At 62.9% G+C, this 21234-nt stretch overlaps 1 protein-coding gene across 1 annotated transcript; it reads left to right on the top strand.

Annotated features, from left to right (window-relative positions):
- The first annotated feature begins 1190 nt into the window (after positions 1 to 1190).
- CD19 (CD19 molecule) lies at positions 1191 to 20451 on the top strand. Its single transcript, XM_077806879.1, is given in 21 exon segments — positions 1191 to 1262; positions 1265 to 1307; positions 1706 to 1758; positions 1760 to 1804; positions 1806 to 1844; positions 1846 to 1992; positions 8276 to 8522; positions 9378 to 9674; positions 10663 to 10755; positions 11274 to 11322; positions 11647 to 11717; positions 12946 to 13053; positions 14735 to 14785; positions 14978 to 15043; positions 15528 to 15587; positions 15931 to 15990; positions 16353 to 16424; positions 18746 to 18837; positions 18839 to 18995; positions 19721 to 19804; positions 19924 to 20451. Coding segments are annotated over 21 exon segments (1986 nt in total). The 3' UTR covers positions 20004 to 20451.
- Positions 20452 to 21234: the final 783 nt, after the last annotated feature.

Below are 21234 nucleotides of genomic sequence, written 5' to 3'. Positions count from 1 at the left end.
CCCGTCCGTCCCCCCCACACACACACACTAGCATCTCTCCCCCTCCTCTGTGGGGTTGGGCCTGAAAATCACAGATCAGGCCTAGGAATCACAGGCTGTTTTTAAAAAGAAAAGGAGTACTTGTGGCACCTTAGAGACTAACCAATTTATTTGAGCATAAGCTTTCGTGAGCTACAGCTCACTTCATCCAATAGTTAGTCTCTAAGGTACCACAAGTACTCCTTTTCTTTTTGCGAATACAGACTAAGACGGCTGTTACTCTAAAGGCTGTTCTTACTCCCTGCACCACACACACACACGAATGAACAATGTGGATTCGCTGCCTCCCTGAACCTTCAGCGGCATCATTTCCAGCCCCCCCCCCCCACCTGCACACACACACACCCGCCTGTCTATGCCAGTGAGAGCTGGGATTCCCCTGCCAATCCCTGACTCTAGGAGCTGAGGATTTAGGGATAACTTGGGACATGGTGAGACCATCAGGCCTGACCCCCAGGCAGAAAGCAGCCCCCTCCCTGTCCCATCCCCCCATGCTCCTAGTGCACCTGCAAGGGTGTTTACACCACCCATAGTCCCCCCAGGGGACATACCAGGAAATGTGGAGGCCGGGGTAGAGAGAGACACTCGCAGACACAGGGCCTGCACTGGGCAGACAGGGAGCATGGCGGGGATGCAGGGTGGGGAAGGACACAGGTGGGGGTTCCATGGGGTGAAGGGGACACACTAGGGAAGATGGGGTGGAGCTACCCCACGAGAAGGGACACAGGATGTGGGGCAGCAAGATAGGGTGGGTGGTCACAAGTTGGGGGATGTGTGTGGGGGGGGAGATGGGGTCAGGGGATGTGGTCTGCCCCCATCTCCTTTCCCCTTCAGTCCATGCCTTGTCACAGGCAGGAAATCCCAGGGGCGTTCAGGCCTCGTCCCTCCAAGCAGAGAACTCACCCCCAATCTATGGGGTGCACCCCCTCTTGGCACCCTTCTGCTGTGGAGCCCCATGACCCTTCTCCACCAGCTGCAGGGCCCCTGGCTGACCCCCTGGGACCCTCTGCTGAGAATGTCATGGTCCAGGGCCCCACCGCCACAACCACAAGGCCCTGCTGGAAATAGAAGCCCTAGCTCTGGGCCCGCCCACACCCCCGGGGCCCTCCACCTCGCCAGGCGCCGCGGGGCCATTGCACTGGGCACAGGGGATGGCGCCTGAGCTGCACGGCCTCCTGCTGCTGATGCTGCTGGTCTGGGTGGTAGCGGCCAGGATCGGGGGCCCCCCCCGAGGCAGGGGGAAATGGCCAGACGGGTCATCACCACAGGTGGGAGGTTCTGGGGGAAGCAGTGGCCCAGGGAGACCCTGGGGGGAGGCCAGGGTGCATGTGGGGAAGGTTGGGCCCTGGGGACTGGCAGGAGGCTAAAGGGGGAGCAGGGGAGTGCCTGGGCCAGGGCTGGGCCCGGGTGATGTCTCAGGGCTGGGGGAGCCAGGGGGCGTGTGGGAGAGGGCCGGCGAGCTGTGACAGGTGGAGGATGGGCCAGGCAGTGGCTGGACCGGGCTGGGATCGGAGGTCGTGGTGCGGAGGCTGCTCTGCGGGATCAGGCCACGGCAGGGGCTGGGGAAAGGCGGGGGGCTGTGACTGAGGGGGGAGGCTGGGAGGTCATGGCTGGGGAGGAGGCTGGTTCCCCATTTATGTGTCTCTTCTTCCACCCCTCCCCCCAGAGTTGAAGGCTGCAGTCCTGCCCTGTGGGGGGTCCGGGGCTGTGTATGGGGACCCCCCCCACTCAGTTGTCACTCTCCTGGCTGTGGAGGGGCCCGTGGGGGCCAGGAGCTGCTGAGCCTGAACGCAAGCCTGGGGGAGCCGCCCCCCCCGCACCAGGATGGGCATCGGGGTCTGGGGGTCACTGGTGCTGCCCAATGTCTCCACCTCAGACGCAGGCGTCTACAGCTGCGAGTGGGACGGGGACAGCGGGGGAAACGTGCTGCTCAATGTGCCAGGGAGCCCGTGAGTCCGGGAGGATCAAAGGGCTGATGTGGGGGGCAGGGCCGTGGGGCAAGGTCTGGATGGAGGAGATGACTGGGGGGAAGGTGGTGGTTTGGAGGGCGGGATGGGGAGTTGGGGGGCAGGCAGCAGTGGAGGGCAGGCACTGAAGGGGGTGGGGCTGGCCTGGCCCAGGGGGCTAAGCAATGGCAGGCAGTGGGGTGGGAGGCAGAGTGCAGATGTGGGTGGCTGGTCAGGAGGGTGATAGTGTTTTGGGGAATGTTAGGGGGCTGATCCAGTGAGGGGAGGGGGGCAGATCCAGGGGGCAGTGTCAGGGACTCAAAGTTCTCAGCTCTGTACGGGCCCTGGGAGGAACCCCCCTTCGGTGTGACAGCCCCCCATGAAGGTTGCACTCTCTCCCGGGGATAGGCCCTCTGCCCCCCGCTGCCTCCTGAACTGCATCTCTGGAGCTTTAAGCACATCTGTCTCTGCCCTGGGCCCCTTGGGGAGTCCACTCGCTCGGGACCCCCCGGGGCCCCACCCCCAGAGGGAGCGATGCCCCCTGATCTCTAGCCTGCAGTGACTCAGCCAGTGTAACACAGGAGGTTTATTGAGCGTCCAAACCCAGCACAGGAAACTCTCCGGCCCTCAGGCCTGGCCTCCCTCAGCACTGTACATCTAGGTCTCTGCTCCATCCAGGTGGGGCTCTGACTGCTCGCCCTCTCCAGTACAGCTGCCCCTCCTTCCAGCTGAGCACCCCAAGATCATCTCCCCCCTTGGCCCCTCCTCGACCTTTGTCTTCGGTCCCAGGTGTCACGGAGTGTGAGGGAGTCCGGGGCCTGCACCCCTCTTCCTGGGATTCACCGTAACTCTCAGCCAGCCAGTAAAACAGAAGGTTTATTGGACAATAGCAAACACAGTCTAAAACAGCTTGTGGGTACACCCAGGACCCCTCAGTCAAGTCCTTCTGGGGGGCAGGGAGCTCAGACCCCAGCCCTGGGGTTCCCTGCATTCGACCACCCAGCCCCCAGACTGAAACTCCGTCCAGCCCCTCTTCCTCTGGGCTTTGTCCATTTCCGGTCCAGTAGGGCACCAGATTCCTTTGTTCTCCCACCCTTTAGCTCTCACCTTGCAGGGGGGAAGGGCCCAGGCCATCAGCTGCCAGGAAAGATGGTGTGTCGGCCATTCTCCTGTGTCCAGACCCCTGCACACACCTGCCCTCTAGGGCTCTGCAACGATCATATGCCCTTATCCCCTAGATACTTAAGAACTGCCTAGGGGAAACTGAGGCACCCCCACAATATTCAGAGGAAACATTAAGAACAGCCCCACTTCAGCACACCAGGTAAACAGGTTGCTGGGTTCCCCTCTCTTCCGTCCTTTGTTCCCTTCTGGCTGGAACCAGTTGGTAAGGTCACTGGGGTCCTCTCTTCGCAGCCCATTGTCCTCCCATGGCCAGAACCAGCTGCCTTCCAAGGTGGGCTGAGCATCTTGGTCACCAGTCCGCTAGGGTCCCACATCTCCAGGCCTCCCCCCATCTCCAGGCTATTGTCCGGGGTCCTGGCAGGAAGGTAAGGTCACACTTGGTCCCCTGCAACAACAAACCCCATCCCACCGCCATGTGCCATAGGACCCAGCACACTGTCGCACCAGCCCCACTGCTTCCCTTGGGCCCTGGCTAGATTCTCCCTGCCAATATCCATGAGCTTCGTGAGCCTTCTGCAGAATTTTCCTTTCGTCTTCCCCTCTCCAGTTGTCCCTCATCAAGCCCTGGGAACCCCTCACTATCTTTCCAGACACCAACTCGAAAGGGTGGACCCCTGTGCATTTCTTGGGTTGTAAAAGTTGTGCAGCAGCCTTCGCCCAGTGTGCTGGCCCCCCTGATCTCTTAGAGAGAGGTACCTCGCAGCCAGGTACAACCACCGGAGATACTGCTGGTGGGACCACCAGCTGCCTCCTGATCCCCCAAAGTTTTGTTTTCCCTCTGGAAGCCCTTTCCCGGTACCGGGGTCCCTTCTCTCACATGAATCTTTCTCTGCGATCCTCCCCCAGGATCTTGCAACACCGTTGCTCTCAGCTTCTTCTGGGCAGGACCCTTCTGCTGCTAGGTCTGGAATTCAGCTGGTGGGGTTGGGGCCCAGCCCCCGTTACTGTGTCTGTTTTCCACACCAGGGGACAAAGCCCTTGGTCTCAGCCCTGTTAAGCCCTGTCCCTGGTAACTCACACCCCTGTTGGAGGTGTTACCTCCCCTGATAGGTAGTTTGCTGGTGTCAGACCAGGTCTCCGACCCATCCCCCCCATCTCACCGCCTCTGGAAGTGGATTGGGCACCCCAACCTCTTTGGGGCCCCCCATTTTAGATGTACCCTTGTTACAGGCACCTTAACCTGGAGGGTCCAACGACCCCCCTCAGGGTTAGGTTTGCACTGGGCACTACCTCATCCGGGCCCACCACATCGGCTGTTCCTGCATCACCTCAGCGCCTGGACCCCACGCCCCCAGACCTCCCTCCCATCTACTTTGATGGGGACGAGGGTGGCGACTGCCCACTGAGCTGTGCCCTGTGCTTCACTGCGGACTGAGCCCTCTCCTGGCCCCTGTCTGGAGGAGCGAGATCCGGCTCTCTCGCTTTACTCTTCTGGGGTTACGGACACCAGGTCCAGATCCTGTCTCAGAGGGACACAGTCACTTCCCAAGAGTACATCAAAGCTGATGTGCTGAAGGACCCCAGCTACCAGTCCCCCCGACCCCCTCCAAGCCTTCCTGTGTCTGCACGGGATCTGAACTATCGGCAGGTGAATGGCTTCAGCTGGGGAGCCTTCCCCCCAAATTACACAGCCCCTTGGCTGCCAGTGGGGGTTGCCCCACACCGACAAGAGTCTCTTGGTCCCCAGAATCTCTCCATCCCATGAATGCTCCCCATTGACCCCCACCTTCTGCTCCCACTGGGGGAGCCAAGATGTCTTCTTGTGCACCCCTGGGCTCAGGTATCTGCTGGGCTCGGAGTAGAAGCCCGTCTGCCTCCTCCCCTCCCCTGCCCAGAAGCTGGCTGGTTGGGATAGACACAGCTGACTCTCTGAGCCTGCATTACAGGCTGGTCCTCCCTTTACCACGTTAGCCCTTCGCAGGTCTCTTGGGCCAAGACTTTCTTTATCTTGGGTATTGCACCACCTGGTGTCTTTTTGCAGCACAATAATTACAGCTCAGGTCTCTTGGACCCATGGAGGGAGTCTGCCTTCTTCAGCATTAGTGGGCAGCCCTGCATTGGAGTGGACAAGCTTGGGGTGGAGTCCCACCTCTGAGAGGTCTCTGTGTGACTCCCCTTCCGAGTCACCAATGTGGGTTCCTTCCCCCCTCTGCTGCCCACATACACTTATCTGCTAGAGTACCTGCACTTCTCAGGTCTTTGGGCTTTGAGGACAGACGTCATACAGCTGCTCCAATCCCACCCGATTATACCCATCCTCTGCAGGGGTGGCCCTGCACCCTTTTCCCCTTTGCAGAGATATTCCCCCAGCAAGGTGGTGACCTCCTTGTATGAGACACCTGGAGTTTCTCGTACACCCTTGAATCTTTTCCTATCTGCCTCAGTGGTCCACTCAAACTTAAGCAGCAAAGCCTGTTTGAACTGTTCATAGTCCCCAGTCCCTACACCAGCCATTTGACTGAACGCTTCTATCGCCTTGAGGCCAGCAAGGGGGTGTAACGGGGTCAGCACACACCTCTTGCGAGCGCCCCCTCTGGTTGGGCATGCCTGCGGTTGTTTAGTTCTGGTGACCCCTTTCGGTGGTTCTCAGATGGTTTTTTCAGCGACTCAGCTCTCTGGCCGAGTCACACACTGTCTGCATGTGAATCAGAACAGACCCCTGCCGGTGTATAGGTCCCAGTGGACTGTATCCCAGTGGACTGTATCTAGTGCCACTCTGGTGATGACTCTGTAGCCCTCCCTGGGCTTTGGATTTTAAGTAGTCCAGCGCTGGTATGGGGCCACATCCCCAGGGCTTCTTCCCTGGAGATACTATCTTCCTGCAGCCCTCCCCAGGCTCAGTTCTTACTCAGTTCCCGCAGCCAGCCAGGAGCTTCTTCATTGCTCCCCTGGTCCCTGCTAGCAAACTGTTTTCAGCTCAGTCCTAGCCTCCAGCCAGGAGCCTCTCACTCCCCCCAGGTCCCTGCCAGCAGACTGTCTTTGGTCCTGCTGCTTGTCCAGCCAGGCACACAGTCCTTCTTCTCCAGCGCCACCCAGCAACTAATGACTGCACTGTTCTGCAGCTCCTTTTATAGGGCCCTCCTGGCCCCGGATTGGCCGTTCCAGCAGCCCCTCTGATTAATTGCGTCCTCACTGCGCTAAGCCTCTTGGAGGACCTCTCCACTGCGCCTTTCGTGGGATGGGTGAGGCAGAATCCTGAGGCCTCCAGCAGGGAGCTGTTGGGCCTTGTCCACCCCATCGCAGGGGGTTAGACAGCCGTGCCCACCCGCCTGGTCAGCCGGATTCAAATCACAAACGTCCTCACCGGCAGTGAGGGAGGAACCGATATCCCCCGCCCCCCCATTACACCGGGTCACACTTTGGAATCTAGGCTTCCTTACCCCCTGGCAGGTCCTCTTGGGCCGCCTCTCCTCCAACTCATGTTTTCACTGCTCCGAGCTGTCAGCTATAGCCTCTGCTCCTCCGGCTCCAGCTCCTGCCTCTCAGCTCCAGTTTCCATCTCTTCACATCCACTGGGGGGAACCCAGGTTGGGAAGCCCCCCTCCTGGCTGGGGAACTGGGTCTGGCCCCCCTGCTGCTACTCCGACTGCCCCCTGCTACTCCCAGGCTCTCCGGGCATCCCGAAAGCCCGCTGGAACTGGAACTTGCTCCTCGAACCGCTCACTCTCTCCCAGCCAGGCAATCAGCTGCTTCTGGGTGAGCCTCCCCACGCTCAGCCCTCTCTCCCTGCACAGCCATGCCAGGTCCCTCGTACAGAGCTGGTTCTAGACCCTTTCCTTGCTGGTTCCTTCAACTCCCTAGTTTTATCACTGGCAGCCACTCACTGCAAAGCACCTGCGCTCACAGCCAATTGTCTGTAGGGTGTATCCGCCAACCATCCTCTGCTACCACGTTGTCACGGACTCACAGGTCGTGCCTACTCTTGGCCCCGTGCAGTCCCTGGGGAGAACCCCCTTCAGTGAGACAGCCCTCTTTGGGGGTCCACTCTCTCTCGGGGGTTAAGCCCCTCCGCCTCCTGGAACCACACCTCTCTGAGCCTTAGCATGCCTGTCTCTGCCGTGGGCCCTTCAGGGAGTCCCCTCGCTCTGGACCCCCAGGACCCACATGCCGAGAGGGAGCGATGCCCCCTGATCTGCAGCCTCCAGTGACTCTCAGCCAGCGTAACACAGGAGGGTTTATTGAGCATCTGAACCCAGCACAGGCAGGTCTCAGGGCCCTCGGGCCTGGCCAGTCTCAGCACCTTATGTCTAGGTCTGTCCTGCATCTAGGTGGGCTCTGGTTGTTCTCTCTCTCCTGAGTCCAGCAGCCCCCTCCTTCCAGCCGAGCGTCCTATATCCACTCCCCTCTCGGCCCCTCCTCTGTCCTTTGTGTTCGGTCTCAGGTAAACAGGTCACTGGGGCCCTCTCTCCTCCGTCCTCTGTTCCCCTCTGGCTGGAACTGGTTGTTCAGGTCACCAGGGTCCTCTCTCCTCAGCCCATTGTCCTCCCACTGGCCAGAACTGGCTGACTGCCAAGCTGGGGTGGGCCTCCTAGTCACCAGGTCATTGGTTGCTAGGGTCCCCCATCTCTAGGCTGCTGTCTGGGGTCCCAACTGCTAGGCAAGATCACACCTGGTCCTCTGTAACAACAAACCCTCTCCCACCACCTCATTAAATCACACAGGGAAACTGAGGCACACACTGTTCATGCAAAACACTAAGAAACCCCCCCACTTCATCACAAGCAGGCAGTGGGGGTCCTGGGAGCTGATCCAGGGGGGAAGGTGGTGGGGGGAGAGGGGCTGATCCGGGGTTGAGGCGGTGTGGGGAGGGTGACTGACCCGTGGGAAAGGCAGCAGGGGGCTGACTTTGGAGACAGCGGGAGGCCTGGGGGCTCACCCAGGGGGGCAGGTGGTGCGGGGAGGAGGCCTGATCTGGTGGACAGGTGTTTGGAGGTGATCAAGGGGGAAGGCAGTGGGGGGCTGATTTGGGGGCAGGCAGTGGGGGTAGGAGGGCTGATTTGGGGGGCAGGTGGCAGGAGACCTGGGAGCTGATCCAGAGAGCAGAGACTGGGGTGGACAGGGGGCTGGGCTGTGGTCTGAGCCTGCTCTCATCCCTGCCAGGGGAGCTCTACATCTCTGGGACTCAGGGGGGGCAGGTCGTGCTCCCCTGCGCTGCGGGAAATGCCCGCGAGACCCCCGCTGTGGACTGGTTCAGGGATACAGACAACAGGACCCACCAGTTTGACCGCGCTGGCCCACGGCACTGGCCCAACGGCAACACCCTGCGCATCAAGGGGCTGGAATCAGGGGACGCCGGGCGGTACTGGTGCCGGGCCAGGAACCAGAGCTGGACCGTGCACCTGCACCTGGGAGGTGAGGGACCCTGCTGTGCCCCCTGCTAGAGTTACCAGCTTTCTGATTGCAGAAAACTGAACACCCTTGCCCCGCCCCCTGCCCCTTCTCTGAGACTCACTCCTTCCCCCCTCCCTCGGTCGCTCGCTCTCCCCCATCCTCGCTCACTAGCTCATTTTCACTGGGCTGGGGCAGGGGGTTGGGGTGCGGGAGGGGGTGAGAGCTCCAGCTGGGGCTGGGGATGAGGGGTTTGGGCTGCAGGAGGGGGCTTCGGTCTGGGGCTGAGGGGTTCAGAGTGCGGGAGGGGGTGCGGGGTGTGGGCTCTGGGAGGGAGTTTGGGTGCGGGAGGGGGCTCAGGGCTGGGGCAGGGGGTTAGAGCACGGGACGGGGGTCAGGGTGCAGGCTCGGGGTGGTGCTGACATCAGCATGTTCCTCTGGCTCCTAGGTGTAGGGGACAGGGGGCCTGCGTGCTGCCCGCACCCACAGGCACCGCCCCCACAGCTCCCATTGGCCGCAGTTCCTGGCCAATGGGAGCTGCAGAGCCGGCGTTTGGGGTGGAGGCAGGGCGCGGAGCCCCCTTGGCTACCCCTTCACCTAGGAGCCGAGGGACATGTTACCGCTTCCCGGGAGCTGCGTGAAGCCGGGCACGGGGCCTGCCAGCCCCACACCAACCGGACTGTTAATGGCCAGATCAGTGGTGCTGACCGGAGCTGCCGGGGTCCCTTTTTGTCCAGTCGAAAACTGGATGCCTGGCAACCCTAGTTCCTGCTGATACCCCGGCACCCCGATTGTCTCCTGCCCTCTGCTCCTGCCTCCCTGCCCTACAACTCCCCAGATCTTTCCCGTCCCACCCCTGACTGTCCCTGTCCCCCACAGGGGAGCTGACATTCTCGGTGCTGGCTGGGGACACGGCCCGGCTTCCCTGCAATGGCTCCATGCCAGACGCCTGGGTCCAAGGCTCCTTGGCCTGGAAGCGGCTGGGCCCGGGGGTCTCGTGGAAGCAGCTGGTGGAGCTGGCGGCTCGGCGCTACGGAGCCTACATGTTTCAGCTCTCCCTGGGCACTGGCCCAGCCCTGGTGCTGCCGGCCGTGATGCTCGACCAGGCCGGGACCTACCGCTGTGTCCGGGGCAACCACAGCCACGCCGTGGAGCTGGAGGTCACGGCCCACACAGGTAGGGGGCAGAGTGATGTGGGGGGTCATGGGCCACACAGGTAGGAGGCAGAGTGATGTGGGGGTCATGGGCCACACAGGTAGGGGGCAGAGTGACCATGGGGAGTAGGGTGGGTTATGGGGCAGGAGGGTGATGATGGCTCTGCCCAAGGGGTGGGGGAACTAGTGGGGGTGGGTACAGGGGGGCAGTAGCAGGGGGTGTCACGGAGTCCCTGGGCGATGCTCTGGAACTGCTCCCCATGAAGCCAGGCAGGACTCTGGGGAAGTCTCCTTTCTGTGAGCAGCCTGTCTGCAGGACACACAGCTCACCCAGCTTCCACCTTCCTGGGTCTGACCTCGGAGCATTCAGCATCCTCTGCCCCTCCGTGCGCTTCCCCCAGCGAGTCCACCCAGGCGGGGTCCTGGGGAAGCCAGAGGGTCCTGCCCCCCAACTTCGCAGTCAGACGGGACTCTCAGCCAGCCAGTAAAACAGAGGTTTATTAGACGACAGGAACATGGTCTAAAACAGAGCTTGTAGGTGCAGAGAACAGGACCCCTCAGCCGGGTCCATTTTGGGGGGCAGTGAGCCAGACAATCACGTCTGCCCTTCACTCCATGTCCCAGCCAGCCCCCAACTGAAACTCCCTCCAGCCCCTCCTCCTCTGGGCTTTGTCCCTTTCCTGGGCCAGGTGGTTACCTGATTCCTTTGTTCTCCAACCCTTTAGCTCTCACCTTGCAGGGGGGAAGGGCCCAGGCCATCAGTGGCCAGGAAACAGAGTGTCGGCCATTCTCTGTGTCCAGACCCCTGCACACACCTGCCCTCTAGGGCTCTGCAACGATCATACACCCTTACCCCACCACCTAGATACTTAAGAACTGCCTAGGGGAAACTGAGGCACCCCCACACTATTCAGAGGAAACATTAAGAACAGTCCCACTTCGTCACAGGGGGACATGGGGGGCACATGCAGGGGGGGTGAGGCCAGGCCCGTCACAATGTCTCTGTCCAGGAGGGTGGCAGCCCTGGATCGTGGGGGCTGCGGGACTTGGATACGTTGCTGTTGGCCTGGCCTCCCTGTTTGGATACTACCAGATCCGCCGAGGTGAGTTGGGATCCGGGACGCCCCCAGTCCCTGCCCCACATCTCAGGCCCCCCTTGTAGCCCTGCCCCCCAGCCCGCCAATCGGCCCCAGGCTTTGCTTTGTGCTGTGGGGTGGGTGGGTGCAACTGGGCTCAGTCCTCAGGGCTCCGGTGAGAGGGGTCCGCACTGTGGGGGGCACGTCCCCCCCAAAACGGCACCTTCAGTCCTGGGGTGATGACCCTGGCCATAGGGAGCAGAGGTCAGGGGGGTGGGGGGAGAGCGGAACAGGTGCTGAGTGGGGGTGGGAAGTGCTGGGTGGGGGAAGGGGTGCTGGGTGCTGGAGGGGGGCTGGCTGGGTGCGGGAGGGTGCTACGTGGGGTGTGGAGGTTTTGGCGAGTGGCTGGTCGGGGGGAGGGGTGCTGAGTGAGGTGGCTGGGTGGGGGAGGGGCACTGGGTGCTGGGAGCATTGGGGGAGGTCTGGGGGCCAGGGGGGCTGGCTCCCCTGTGCCCCCCTTACAGCCCTGTGCTGTCTGGTTCCAGCCCTGCAGACCAGGAGGAGGAAGAAATGCCTGATGGATCCTGCCAGGAGGTGACCTGGGCTGGGGGAGAACCTGCTACCCCAGGATGGGAAGGGAGGGTCTGTGCCCCGGGCAGGATGAGGGTGTCTCTGGGATCCAGAAGAGGGGTCTGTGTGGGCTGTGGGAAGGGGGCTGCTGGAAGCAGGAGGGTCCCTGGGTGTGGGGGATGCCCTGGGGTGTCTGGCAGACGGGCGCAGGATGTCTCTGACCCACGCGGTGCCTATGGGGTGTCTCTGGGAGGGGCGGGGGGGACGGGGTTTCTGCCTGGCGGTGGCGGGGGTGCGTGTGTGGAGTTTGTGATTCTGATTTCCCGGTCATGATTCCTCCATTTCCAGGTTTTTCAAGGTGACTGGGAACGGGGCTCACACGCCTTATGGGAATGTCCTGCCCCTTGCAGACACTGCTGGTGAGTGCCCCCTGCCCCCCAACACCTTCTACCCAGAACCCCCAGCCCCTGCCCCCCAACAGCTACTGCCCCCCAACACCTTCTACCCAGCACCCCCAGCCCCTGCCCCCCACAGGAACGTCCTGCCCCCTGTAGGCACCGCCAGAGTGTCCCCTCCCCCCAACTCACCTACTGCTTCCCTTCTCCCCAGCACCCCCTACCCTACTCCCCCTATGAGAATGTCCTGCTCCCTGCAGATACGCCCAGTGAGTGGCCCCTGCCTCTGCTGGGTCCCCCAACATTCCCACTACTCCTTTTGCCCCCCAACACACACCCTGCCTCCCACAAAAACAGTCAGCCCCTACAAACACAGCTGGTGAATGCCCCCCACACCCCATTTCCCCTCTGCTCCTCCACCCTCTACAGGAACACCCTGCCCCGCAGGTGAGTGCCCCCCCCCATATTTTCAAAGCGATCAAGCCCCAAAGCGGCTATTGGATCAGCCTGACCCCCTGCGTATGACAGCCCATTGTAAACCCGCCCCCCCCCCCCATATGTACCAGTTGCACTGAAGTGGTTTAGTCCCAAGGCGGCTGAGCTGTTGTGGCCCCAGGCAGGGAATGTGGGAGCCTGGGGTGCCCCCAATGCCTGCAGCACCCCACGGGTCCCCCTCTGTCCCAGCCAGTCTGACCTGGGGAAAGAATCCTTCCTGACTCTGCAAAGGGCCACAAGCTTGGCTCTGCACATGAGAGCCAGCTCCACCGGCCAAGTGTGTCGGGAGGGTTCTCTGACCCACCTCAGAGCCTGCCCGCCCAGTGTCCCCTCCCCAGTGGGGCTATCCCTGGTGCTTCAGAGGAAGGGGAAAATAAAACTGAGAATCCAGCCAGCCAAAGGGGGGCAAGTTCCTTCCTGACCCTGCAGGTGACAGGCCACAGCCCTGAAGCATGCGACTGGATCATAGGCATTGTCTTAATGCAGAGCCCCCCTCGCTTTGTGTACCCTCCCTCCAGTCACCCAGGGGGCTGCGTCCCCACAGCCAGCCTAGGGAGGGGCGTACTGGTGCCTCTTTCCAGCTCCAGGGCTTGTGGGGCTTGACCCCCAGGGATGGCCAGTTGCCACATCTGGCTGCATTGACCCCCTTGTCCCCGTTCCCACCCAGGCCAGCTGGTGTGACTCCCCCTACCCATGCCGCCCTTCCCTCACTGTGCATCTTCTGGGGCCCTGCTCTGACCCTGCCCCCTGTTCCCAGGTGTGGGGCAGACGGATGCAGTGCCCTATGAGATCGTGGCACTGGGTGCAAGAGGGCAGGGGAGGCCACTGCCTGCAGAGGGGCCCATCAGTGCTGCCGTGTCAGAGGGTGAGTGACACCCCCCCCGAGGTGACCCCAACCCAGCCCCCTCCATGGCTTTCCAAGCACCGCAGGAGTAGGGTGCAGAAAGGGGGCCGGGGCACAGACTGGGAGGATGGGAGTGATGGGGGGCACATATTGGGGTGGGATGCGTGACGGGATCCCCGGGGTGCAGCCTGGGACCATGGGACCGCTGTGCCCCCGAACTCTCTCCAGTCTGGGCTGTCTCTCACAATGCCTTGCTAGTGACCAGCAGCAAACCCCTCCAGGCTGTGATCACTCAGCACAACCGCATGTGGAGTCCCAACGCCCAGCTGGATTGCGTGAAAGCTCCCAGGGCCACTCGTGACTCACGCAGAGAAAGGCCACAGCCAAGTCCCCCCAGCTCCCAGCACTGTACCTCAGGAATATGCCGTCTTGCACTGCTCAGGATGAGCAATGCAGATTTATTAATTGGTTCACCACTTCAGCAATGGAAAGCGGATCTACACCAGCCTTTGCAAACCTGAGCAATTTGCCACACGCTTCATACAAACTCCCTGGTGAAGATAAACAGTAAAACAAACGTATTGACTATAAAAGACAGATTTTAGGTGATATTATGTGAAAGATAAAAAGCCAGAGTTAGTTACCAAAAGAAATAAAATATCAGCACGCAGTCTAAACTCTCAAACCTATTAGACGGGGCAACATCTAGATTAAGCAGTTTTTCTCACCCCACTGGATATTGCGGTTCCTAGTATACAGATTTCACCCTTGAAATCTGGGCCAGTCCCCTCAGTTGGAGTCTTCAGAGTGTCCTTGTTGGTTGCAGCGTAGGTGGGGGAAGGAGGAAGGCCCAGCATGGGGCCCCTGTGTCTGTTTTATACCCTCAGTCCATGTGCTTGGGAAACACAAGTCCAGGCATGTCTGGGGGCATTGCTGAGTCTCCAGGCCAGGTTGAGCAATCCCCCTGGTGTGGCCTCATGTAGGCGAGTCACTGCATCCTAGCTCCGTGGCTGGACAATGGCTGTTGGTGGTTGTTTGATACCCCACCAGGGCGCTGGTTACCTTCCTTGCTGTTACCTCAGGGGGAGCTAATATCTGGCTGATTCCCCAACTTACAGCATGTTTCAGTGACAACCGTACCACACAATCTCATAACTGCATTAATGATACACATCTATGGATAGAGAAATGACTTTCAGCAGATCATAACCTTTCCCCTGATCTGGGAACAGGGGGCAGGGTCAGAGCAGGGCCCCAGAAGATGCACAGTGAGGGAAGGGCGGCATGAGTAGGGGGAGTCACACCAGCTGGCCTGGGTGGGAACGGGGACAAGGGGGTCAATGCAGCCAGATGTGGCAACTGATACCTTACCAGGCCTGCCTTCTATGTAGGATCACGATTATATAAAAATGAGGAGTATGGGGGTTACAGGATGCTCCCCCAAGGTATAGAATGTCACAGGGTGTGAGAGGGATACAGCCAGATGAGGGATGGGGTGAGGGGTACAGAGGGGGCAGGGGCACACAGTGGGAGAAAGGGGGGGGTGATGGGAGCCCAGCCACAAGCAGGAAGATGGGGGAGGGGTATCCTTGCCTCCCCAGGGGGCCCTATGGAGCAAGAGATGGCAGCTCAGCACAGGGAGGGGCCAGAGTAAAGGGACTGGGGGCCGCAAGACCCACATTGACACCCCTTCTCCCCCCAGACGAGGAGGAGTACGAGCACCCGGACAGTGAGGAAGAACCAGCAGCCGAGGGTGAGTGGGGGGCAGAGAAGGCGGGGAGCTGGAGTTAGAGAGGGGGTTGGGGCATGACAGGACAGTGATGGGGTGGGGAGGGGCTCTGGGAGGGGACAGGATGGGGGGCATGGGGAGGGGGTGATGGAAGGGGCTGGGCTGCCAGGCAACTGGTTTGGGGTCACCTGCTCTGCTTTTCTCTCCCGGCTCCAGATGGTGATGGCTATGAAAACACCAACGGGGACATGAAACTGTGCATGGGGGACAAGGGGTCCAGTGGTAACAGCCCCCGCAAAACCACCCCCGGCCCCCTCACCCTCACCCTACACCACCCACTGCCCTGGGGTGAGACGGGACTGACTCCCCGGAGCCAGCCAGTCCCTGCCCGGGGGCCAGATGGGAGCCGGCGCCCCTAAAGGGGAATGACCCGTGTCCCATGCCCTGTGCTGGGGCTGGATGGGAGCTGGCGCCCCCTAGAGGGGAATGACCCTGTGTCCCATGCCCCGCGCCCCTGTGATGGGGCTGGATGGGAGCCAGCGCCCCCTAGAGAGGAAAGGCCCCATATCCCATGCCCCGCCCCCCCGCCCTGGGGCTGGATGGGAGCCAGCGCCCCCTAGAAGAGAAAGGCCCTGGGTCCCATTCCCCGCTTCCTCAGCCTTTCTGGCCCTAGTCTACACTGGGGGCTGCGGTCTCCAAAGGGGGCGAAGCCCAGGGCCTGTTTAGGGACATCCGCTCCCCTGACGCCCTCCCGTCCTTCCCCCAGACGGTGCCTGCTACGAGAACAGTCTGGAGCAGAACAGAGCAGGAGGCAACTGGGCTTCAGGTAACGGGGGCACTTGGATGGGGGGTAGGGCTGAGAGCAGGGTCCTGGCTGGGGAAAGGGGGGGTGGGCAGATCTGAGAGTGGGGTCCTGGGTGGGGAATGAGGGGGCAGGGCTGAGAGCGGGGTCCTGGCTGGGGAATGGGGGGGGCAGAGCTGAGAGCGGGGTCATGGGTGGGGAAAGGGGTGGGGGCAGGGAGGTGGGGCTGTGGTGAGGCAGGGAGCAGGGCTGAGTGTGGAGTTTCTGGGGGTCTCCCCTGGGCTGACAGAGCACCCTGCCCTGCACCCCCAGCCCCACAGCTTCCCCCCCCGTATCTCTCATTTATTGCCCCCCCCCCCGTCCCCAGATGCTTCCCACTACACGAATGCTCGCCAGGGCCCCGGGGCCGAAGACCAGGTCTCTGAAGGTAACAGTGTGGGGTGCTGGCGGGGGGCTACCGGGAGGCACACCCCCACTCCCAGGCATGCCCCAGGGCGGGAGGGGCCCCTCACCCTGGGGATTGGGAGTGGGCGGGGATCTGCACACCCAGGGCAATGGTTTCCCAGGGTCCAGAGTATCACCCTGGTAACAACACCCCTGGCAACCTGTTCATCACCCTGGTAACGGCTCCCCTGGTGACACTGGCCGATGGCCTTAGGTAACAGGATCCCTGGTAACTCCAGGCCATCCAGAGGCTTGCCCCCGGTAGGGTGTCCCAGCCCCAGAAGCCCATCAGAGGGCAGCAGGCACGGGCTGCTGCTGACAGGGACCTGCCCCCTGTGTTGGCAGGCAGCGAGTGTTACGAGAACACGGAGGAGGACAGCGCCCCGCTGAGCCCTGGAGCTGCACGGCTCGTAACAGGTGATGGGCTCAGGGAGTGTGGGGTCCTGGGGTGGGGGGGCTCAGGGTCAGTCCTCCCCTGCCAGGGTCTGCGTGTGTGGGGGGTCCTGGGGTGCCTATAGGGGGCACTGTGAGTATGTGAATACCATGGAGCCTGCAGGGTGTGCTGTGGGGGGGGGCAGATCCTGGGGTGCCTATAGGGGGTGCTGTGTGGGGGTGTGTGAATCCCAGGGTGCCTGTAAGGGGCACTGTCTGTGTTTGGCGGGGGATCCTGGGGTGCCCGTAGGGGGCGCTGTGTATGTGTGTGTGTATGAATCCCAGGGTGCCTGTAGGGGGCGCTGTGTGTGTGGGGGGGGGGTGAATTCCGGGGGTGCCTTAGGGGGCGCTGTGTTGTGTGGGGGGTGAATTCCAGGGGTGCCTATATGGGGTGCTTTGTGTGTGAATCCCAGAGTGCCTATAGGGGGCACTGTGTGGGGGGGGTATATTCTGGGGTGCCTGTAGGGGGCACTGTGTTTGTGTGTGGGGACCCCGGGGTGCCTGTAAGGGGCGCTGGGTGTGTGTGTGGACCCCAGGGTGCCTGTACGGGGCACTGTGTGTGTGTGGGGACCCCAGAGTGCCTGTAGGGGGTGCTGTGGGGGGGGAATCCGGGGTGCCTGTAGGGGGCTCTGTGTGGGGGAGGGAACCCAAGGTGCCTGTAGGGGGTGCTGTGGGGGGGGGGAACCTGGGATACCTGTAGGGGGCGCTGGGTGTGTGGGGGGGAACCCAAGGTGCCTGTAGGGGGCACTGTGTGTGTGGGGGGGAACCCAGGGTGCCTGTAGGGGGTGCTGTGGGGTGGGAACCCAGGGTGCCTGTAGGGGGTGCTGTGGGGGGGGGAACCCAGGGTGCCTGTAGGGGGCGCTGTGTGTGGGGGAGGGAACCCAAGGTGCCTGTAGGGGGTGCTGTGGGGGGGGGAACCTGGGATGCCTGTAGGGGGCACTGTGTGTGGGGTGGGAACGCAGGGTGCCTGTAGGGGGCGCTGTGTGTGTGTGGGGGAACCCAGGGTGCCTGTAGGGGGTGCTGTGGGGGGGATCCTGGGGTGCCTGTAGGGGGCGCTGGGGGTGTGTGTGGACCCCAGGGTGCCTGTAGGGGGCACTGTGTGTGTGGGGGGGAACCCAGGGTGCCTGTAGGGGGTGCTGTGGGGGGGAACCCAGGGTGCCTGTAGGGGGCGCTGTGTGTGTGTGGGGGGAACCCAGGGTGCCTGTAGGGGGCGCTGTGTGTGTGTGGGGGGAACCCAGGGTGCCTGTAGGGGGCGCTGTGTGTGTGGGGGGGAACCCAGGGTGCCTGTAGGGGGTGCTGTGGGGGGGAACCCAGGGTGCCTGTAGGGGGCACTGTGTGTGTGGGGGGGAACCCAGGGTGCCTGTAGGGGGTGCTGTGGGGGGGAACCCAGGGTGCCTGTAGGGGGCACTGTGTGTGTGGGGGGGAACCCAGGGTGCCTGTAGGGGGTGCTGTGGGGGGGAACCCAGGGTGCCTGTAGGGGGCACTGTGTGTGTGGGGGGGAACCCAGGGTGCCTGTAGGGGGTGCTGTGGGGGGGGGAACCCAGGGTGCCTGTAGGGGGCACTGTGTGTGTGGGGTGGGAACGCAGGGTGCCTGTAGGGGGTGCTGTGGGGGGGGAACCCAGGGTGCCTGTAGGGGGCACTGTGTGTGTGGGGTGGGAACGCAGGGTGCCTGTAGGGGGTGCTGTGGGGGGGGAACCCAGGGTGCCTGTAGGGGGTGCTGTGGGGGGGAACCCAGGGTGCCTGTAGGGGGCACTGTGTGTGTGGGGGGGAACCCAGGGTGCCTGTAGGGGGTGCTGTGGGGGGGATCCTGGGGTGCCTGTAGGGGGTGCTGTGGGGGGGATCCTGGGGTGCCTGTAGGGGGTGCTGTGGGGGGGGAACCCAGGGTGCCTGTAGGGGGTGCTGTGGGGGGGAACCCAGGGTGCCTGTAGGGGGCACTGTGTGTGTGGGGGGGAACCCAGGGTGCCTGTAGGGGGTGCTGTGGGGGGGATCCTGGGGTGCCTGTAGGGGGTGCTGTGGGGGGGATCCTGGGGTGCCTGTAGGGGGTGCTGTGGGGGGGGAACCCAGGGTGCCTGTAGGGGGTGCTGTGGGGGGGAACCCAGGGTGCCTGTAGGGGGTGCTGTGGGGGGGGAACCCAGGGTGCCTGTAGGGGGCACTGTGTGTGTGGGGGGGAACCCAGGGTGCCTGTAGGGGGTGCTGTGGGGGGGATCCTGGGGTGCCTGTAGGGGGCGCTGGGGGTGTGTGTGGACCCCAGGGTGCCTGTAGGGGGCGCTGGGTGGCCTCACCCAGTGGCTGGTCTCTCCCCCCAGACCTGCGGATGTTGTTGCTGCTGGGTGCGTGTGAGGAGCCGGAGCGGGATCGGCAGGATGGACACAGCGAGGACTCTGCTGGTGAGAGCTGGGAGCTGGGAGCTCCCCTGGGAGGGCGAGAGGGCCCCCCGACCTTTCCCTGATGCCCCCTTGTTCCCCACAGGCTCCCAGGCCTATGAGGAGATGGCCGGGGCTCTGTATGCAGCCCCTGCCTGGCATCTCCGCCTACGGGACCGCAGTCAGGAGGAAGGTGAGCTCCAGGAATGGGGCTGGGACCCCAATATCCCACTCTGGGTCCCCCCATATCCCAGCACCCTGAGCCCCCTCCATGGGATCACCTCCATATCTCAGCACCCCAAGCCCCCTTTCCTGGGGTCACCCCATATCCCAGCCCCCTGAGTCCCCCTCCCTGGGGTCACCCCATATCTTAGCACCCCAAGCCCCCTCCCTGGGGTCACCCCCATATCCTAGTGCCCTGAGCCCCCCTCCCAGGGGTCACCACTATAGTCAGCGCCCTGAGCCCCCTCCCTGGGGTCACTCCTATATCCCAGCCCCCTGAGTCCCTCTCCCTGGAGTCACCCCATATCCTAGTGCCCTGACCCCCATCCCAGGGGTCATCCTCCTGAGCCTCCCTCCCTGGGTCGCTCCCATACCCCCATCCTGACACCCCTGGGGTCATCCCATCTCCCAGCCCCCCTCCCTGGGGTGACCCCAATATCCCAGCATGCAGGGACCATCCCTGGCCTTGGGGCCCCCACACCAGGCCCTCTCCCTGAAACACCCAAGATGTTTCTGCCCCCACCATGCCAGCTGCCCCTCCCCAGGCCCAGAGGTGCAAGGGGAGGCTCCCCAGGAGAAGGGCTGGGAGGGGCTCAGCCCTCTACCTCCTCCACCGGAGATGAGGTGTGTATGGGGGGTGGAGTGGGGGCAACAGCCCCCCCAGGCCCTGGCTCTGACCCCGGCTCCCGTCCGCAGACGCCGATTCCTATGAGAACATGGAGGGGGGGCCGGGCTGTGTCCTGCCCCCCCGGGAGGGGAGCGTGGAGCTGCGTGGAGACGGTGAGTGATGGATGGGTGGTGGTGAGACTGGGCACGGGGGGTCCCCGGGGTGGGACCTGGGGGTAGAGGTCAGTGGCGGGGGCGCCCGTGGGCTCTCACCTGTTTTGCTGTCATTGCAGCTGCTGGGCTGAGGGCCCCAGGGCCCGTCGGAGCTGAACCCGCCAGGCGGGCGGTGCCCCGGAGCCTCACTCGGGACTAGGACACGCCATCCCCGGGCCAAGACAGGCAGCGAGAGTATCTGAGCCCGTGAGGACAGGGCTCTCAGGGAGGGCCGCACGCCCCCATGGCTCCGATCCCCATCCCGGCCCCACGTCCTGGGCCCCACTGCTGGGGACGGCCCCAAAGCTGCGGAGGGCCCGTGGGCTCCAGACGCTGTTCCCATGGCTCTGCAATGGCCAGCTGCTAACACCGTGCCCCCAGGTGCCTCTGGCCTGCCCCACCCTGGGCTCGGCTGCCCCACAAGGACAGCTCCATCCAGCTGGGCTGGATCGCAGTCCCTCGGCGTCTGACATGTGCATGTCCAGGCTGGGGACAGGGCCCCCCCAGTGCCTGTACCCCCCCCGATGACATGCTGGGGACAGGGCCCCCCCCAGTGCCGGTACCCCCCCGATGACATGCTGGGGACAGGGCCCCTCAGTGTCTGTACCCCCCCGATGACATGCTGGGGAAAGGGCCCCCCCCAGTGCCGGTACCCCCCCCAATGACATGCTGGGGACAGGGCCCCTCAGTGTCTGTACCCCCCCCGATGACATGCTGGGGACAGGGCCCCTCAGTGTCTGTACCCCCCCCGATGACATGCTGGGGAAAGGGCCCCCCCAGTGTCTGTACCCCCCCCGATGACATGCTGGGGAAAGGGCCCCCCCAGTGTCTGTACCCCCCCCGATGACATGCTGGGGACAGGGCCCCTCAGTGCCTGTACCCCCCCCCGATGACATGCTGGGGAAAGGGCCCCCCCAGTGCCTGCCCCCCCCCCGATGACATGCTGGGGACAGGGTCGGCACCAGTACACACCCTCCCTAGCAGCAATCTCTCCTCCACACATCTCCACTGCCCCTTGGCCTGAAGTGTCCGAAGAGCAGGGGCCACGGCAGGCAACCCCCACCCACCCCAGTGTGCCTCCATCCAAAATAAATAATATTGTCCTTGGCCTGCGTTTGTGTCACTGGGGTCACAGTCAGAAGTGGAAAGGACATGGGATTGGGGGTGGGGCTGGGAGCCAGGACTCCTGAGTTCCATCCCTGGCTCGGGGAGGGGGGGTCTAGTGGTTAGAGTGGGCGGCTGGGAGCCAGGACTCCTGGGGCCTGAGAACAATGGAAAATCTTGTCCCTCCCGCCCCACTGAGAATAATGGAAGCTGAGTTCTTTGACCAGTGGCCTTGTATGGCCCCCCCCTCAAAGAGAGGGGGTCTCTGTGGGACACTGGCTCCAGGT

Source organism: Eretmochelys imbricata, unplaced genomic scaffold (genome assembly GCF_965152235.1).
Source record: "Eretmochelys imbricata isolate rEreImb1 unplaced genomic scaffold, rEreImb1.hap1 Scaffold_34, whole genome shotgun sequence".
Lineage (NCBI taxonomy): Eukaryota > Metazoa > Chordata > Testudines > Cheloniidae > Eretmochelys > Eretmochelys imbricata.
The sequence above is the reverse complement of the archived record's forward strand: the minus strand, read 5'-3'. Positions and strand labels throughout refer to the sequence as shown.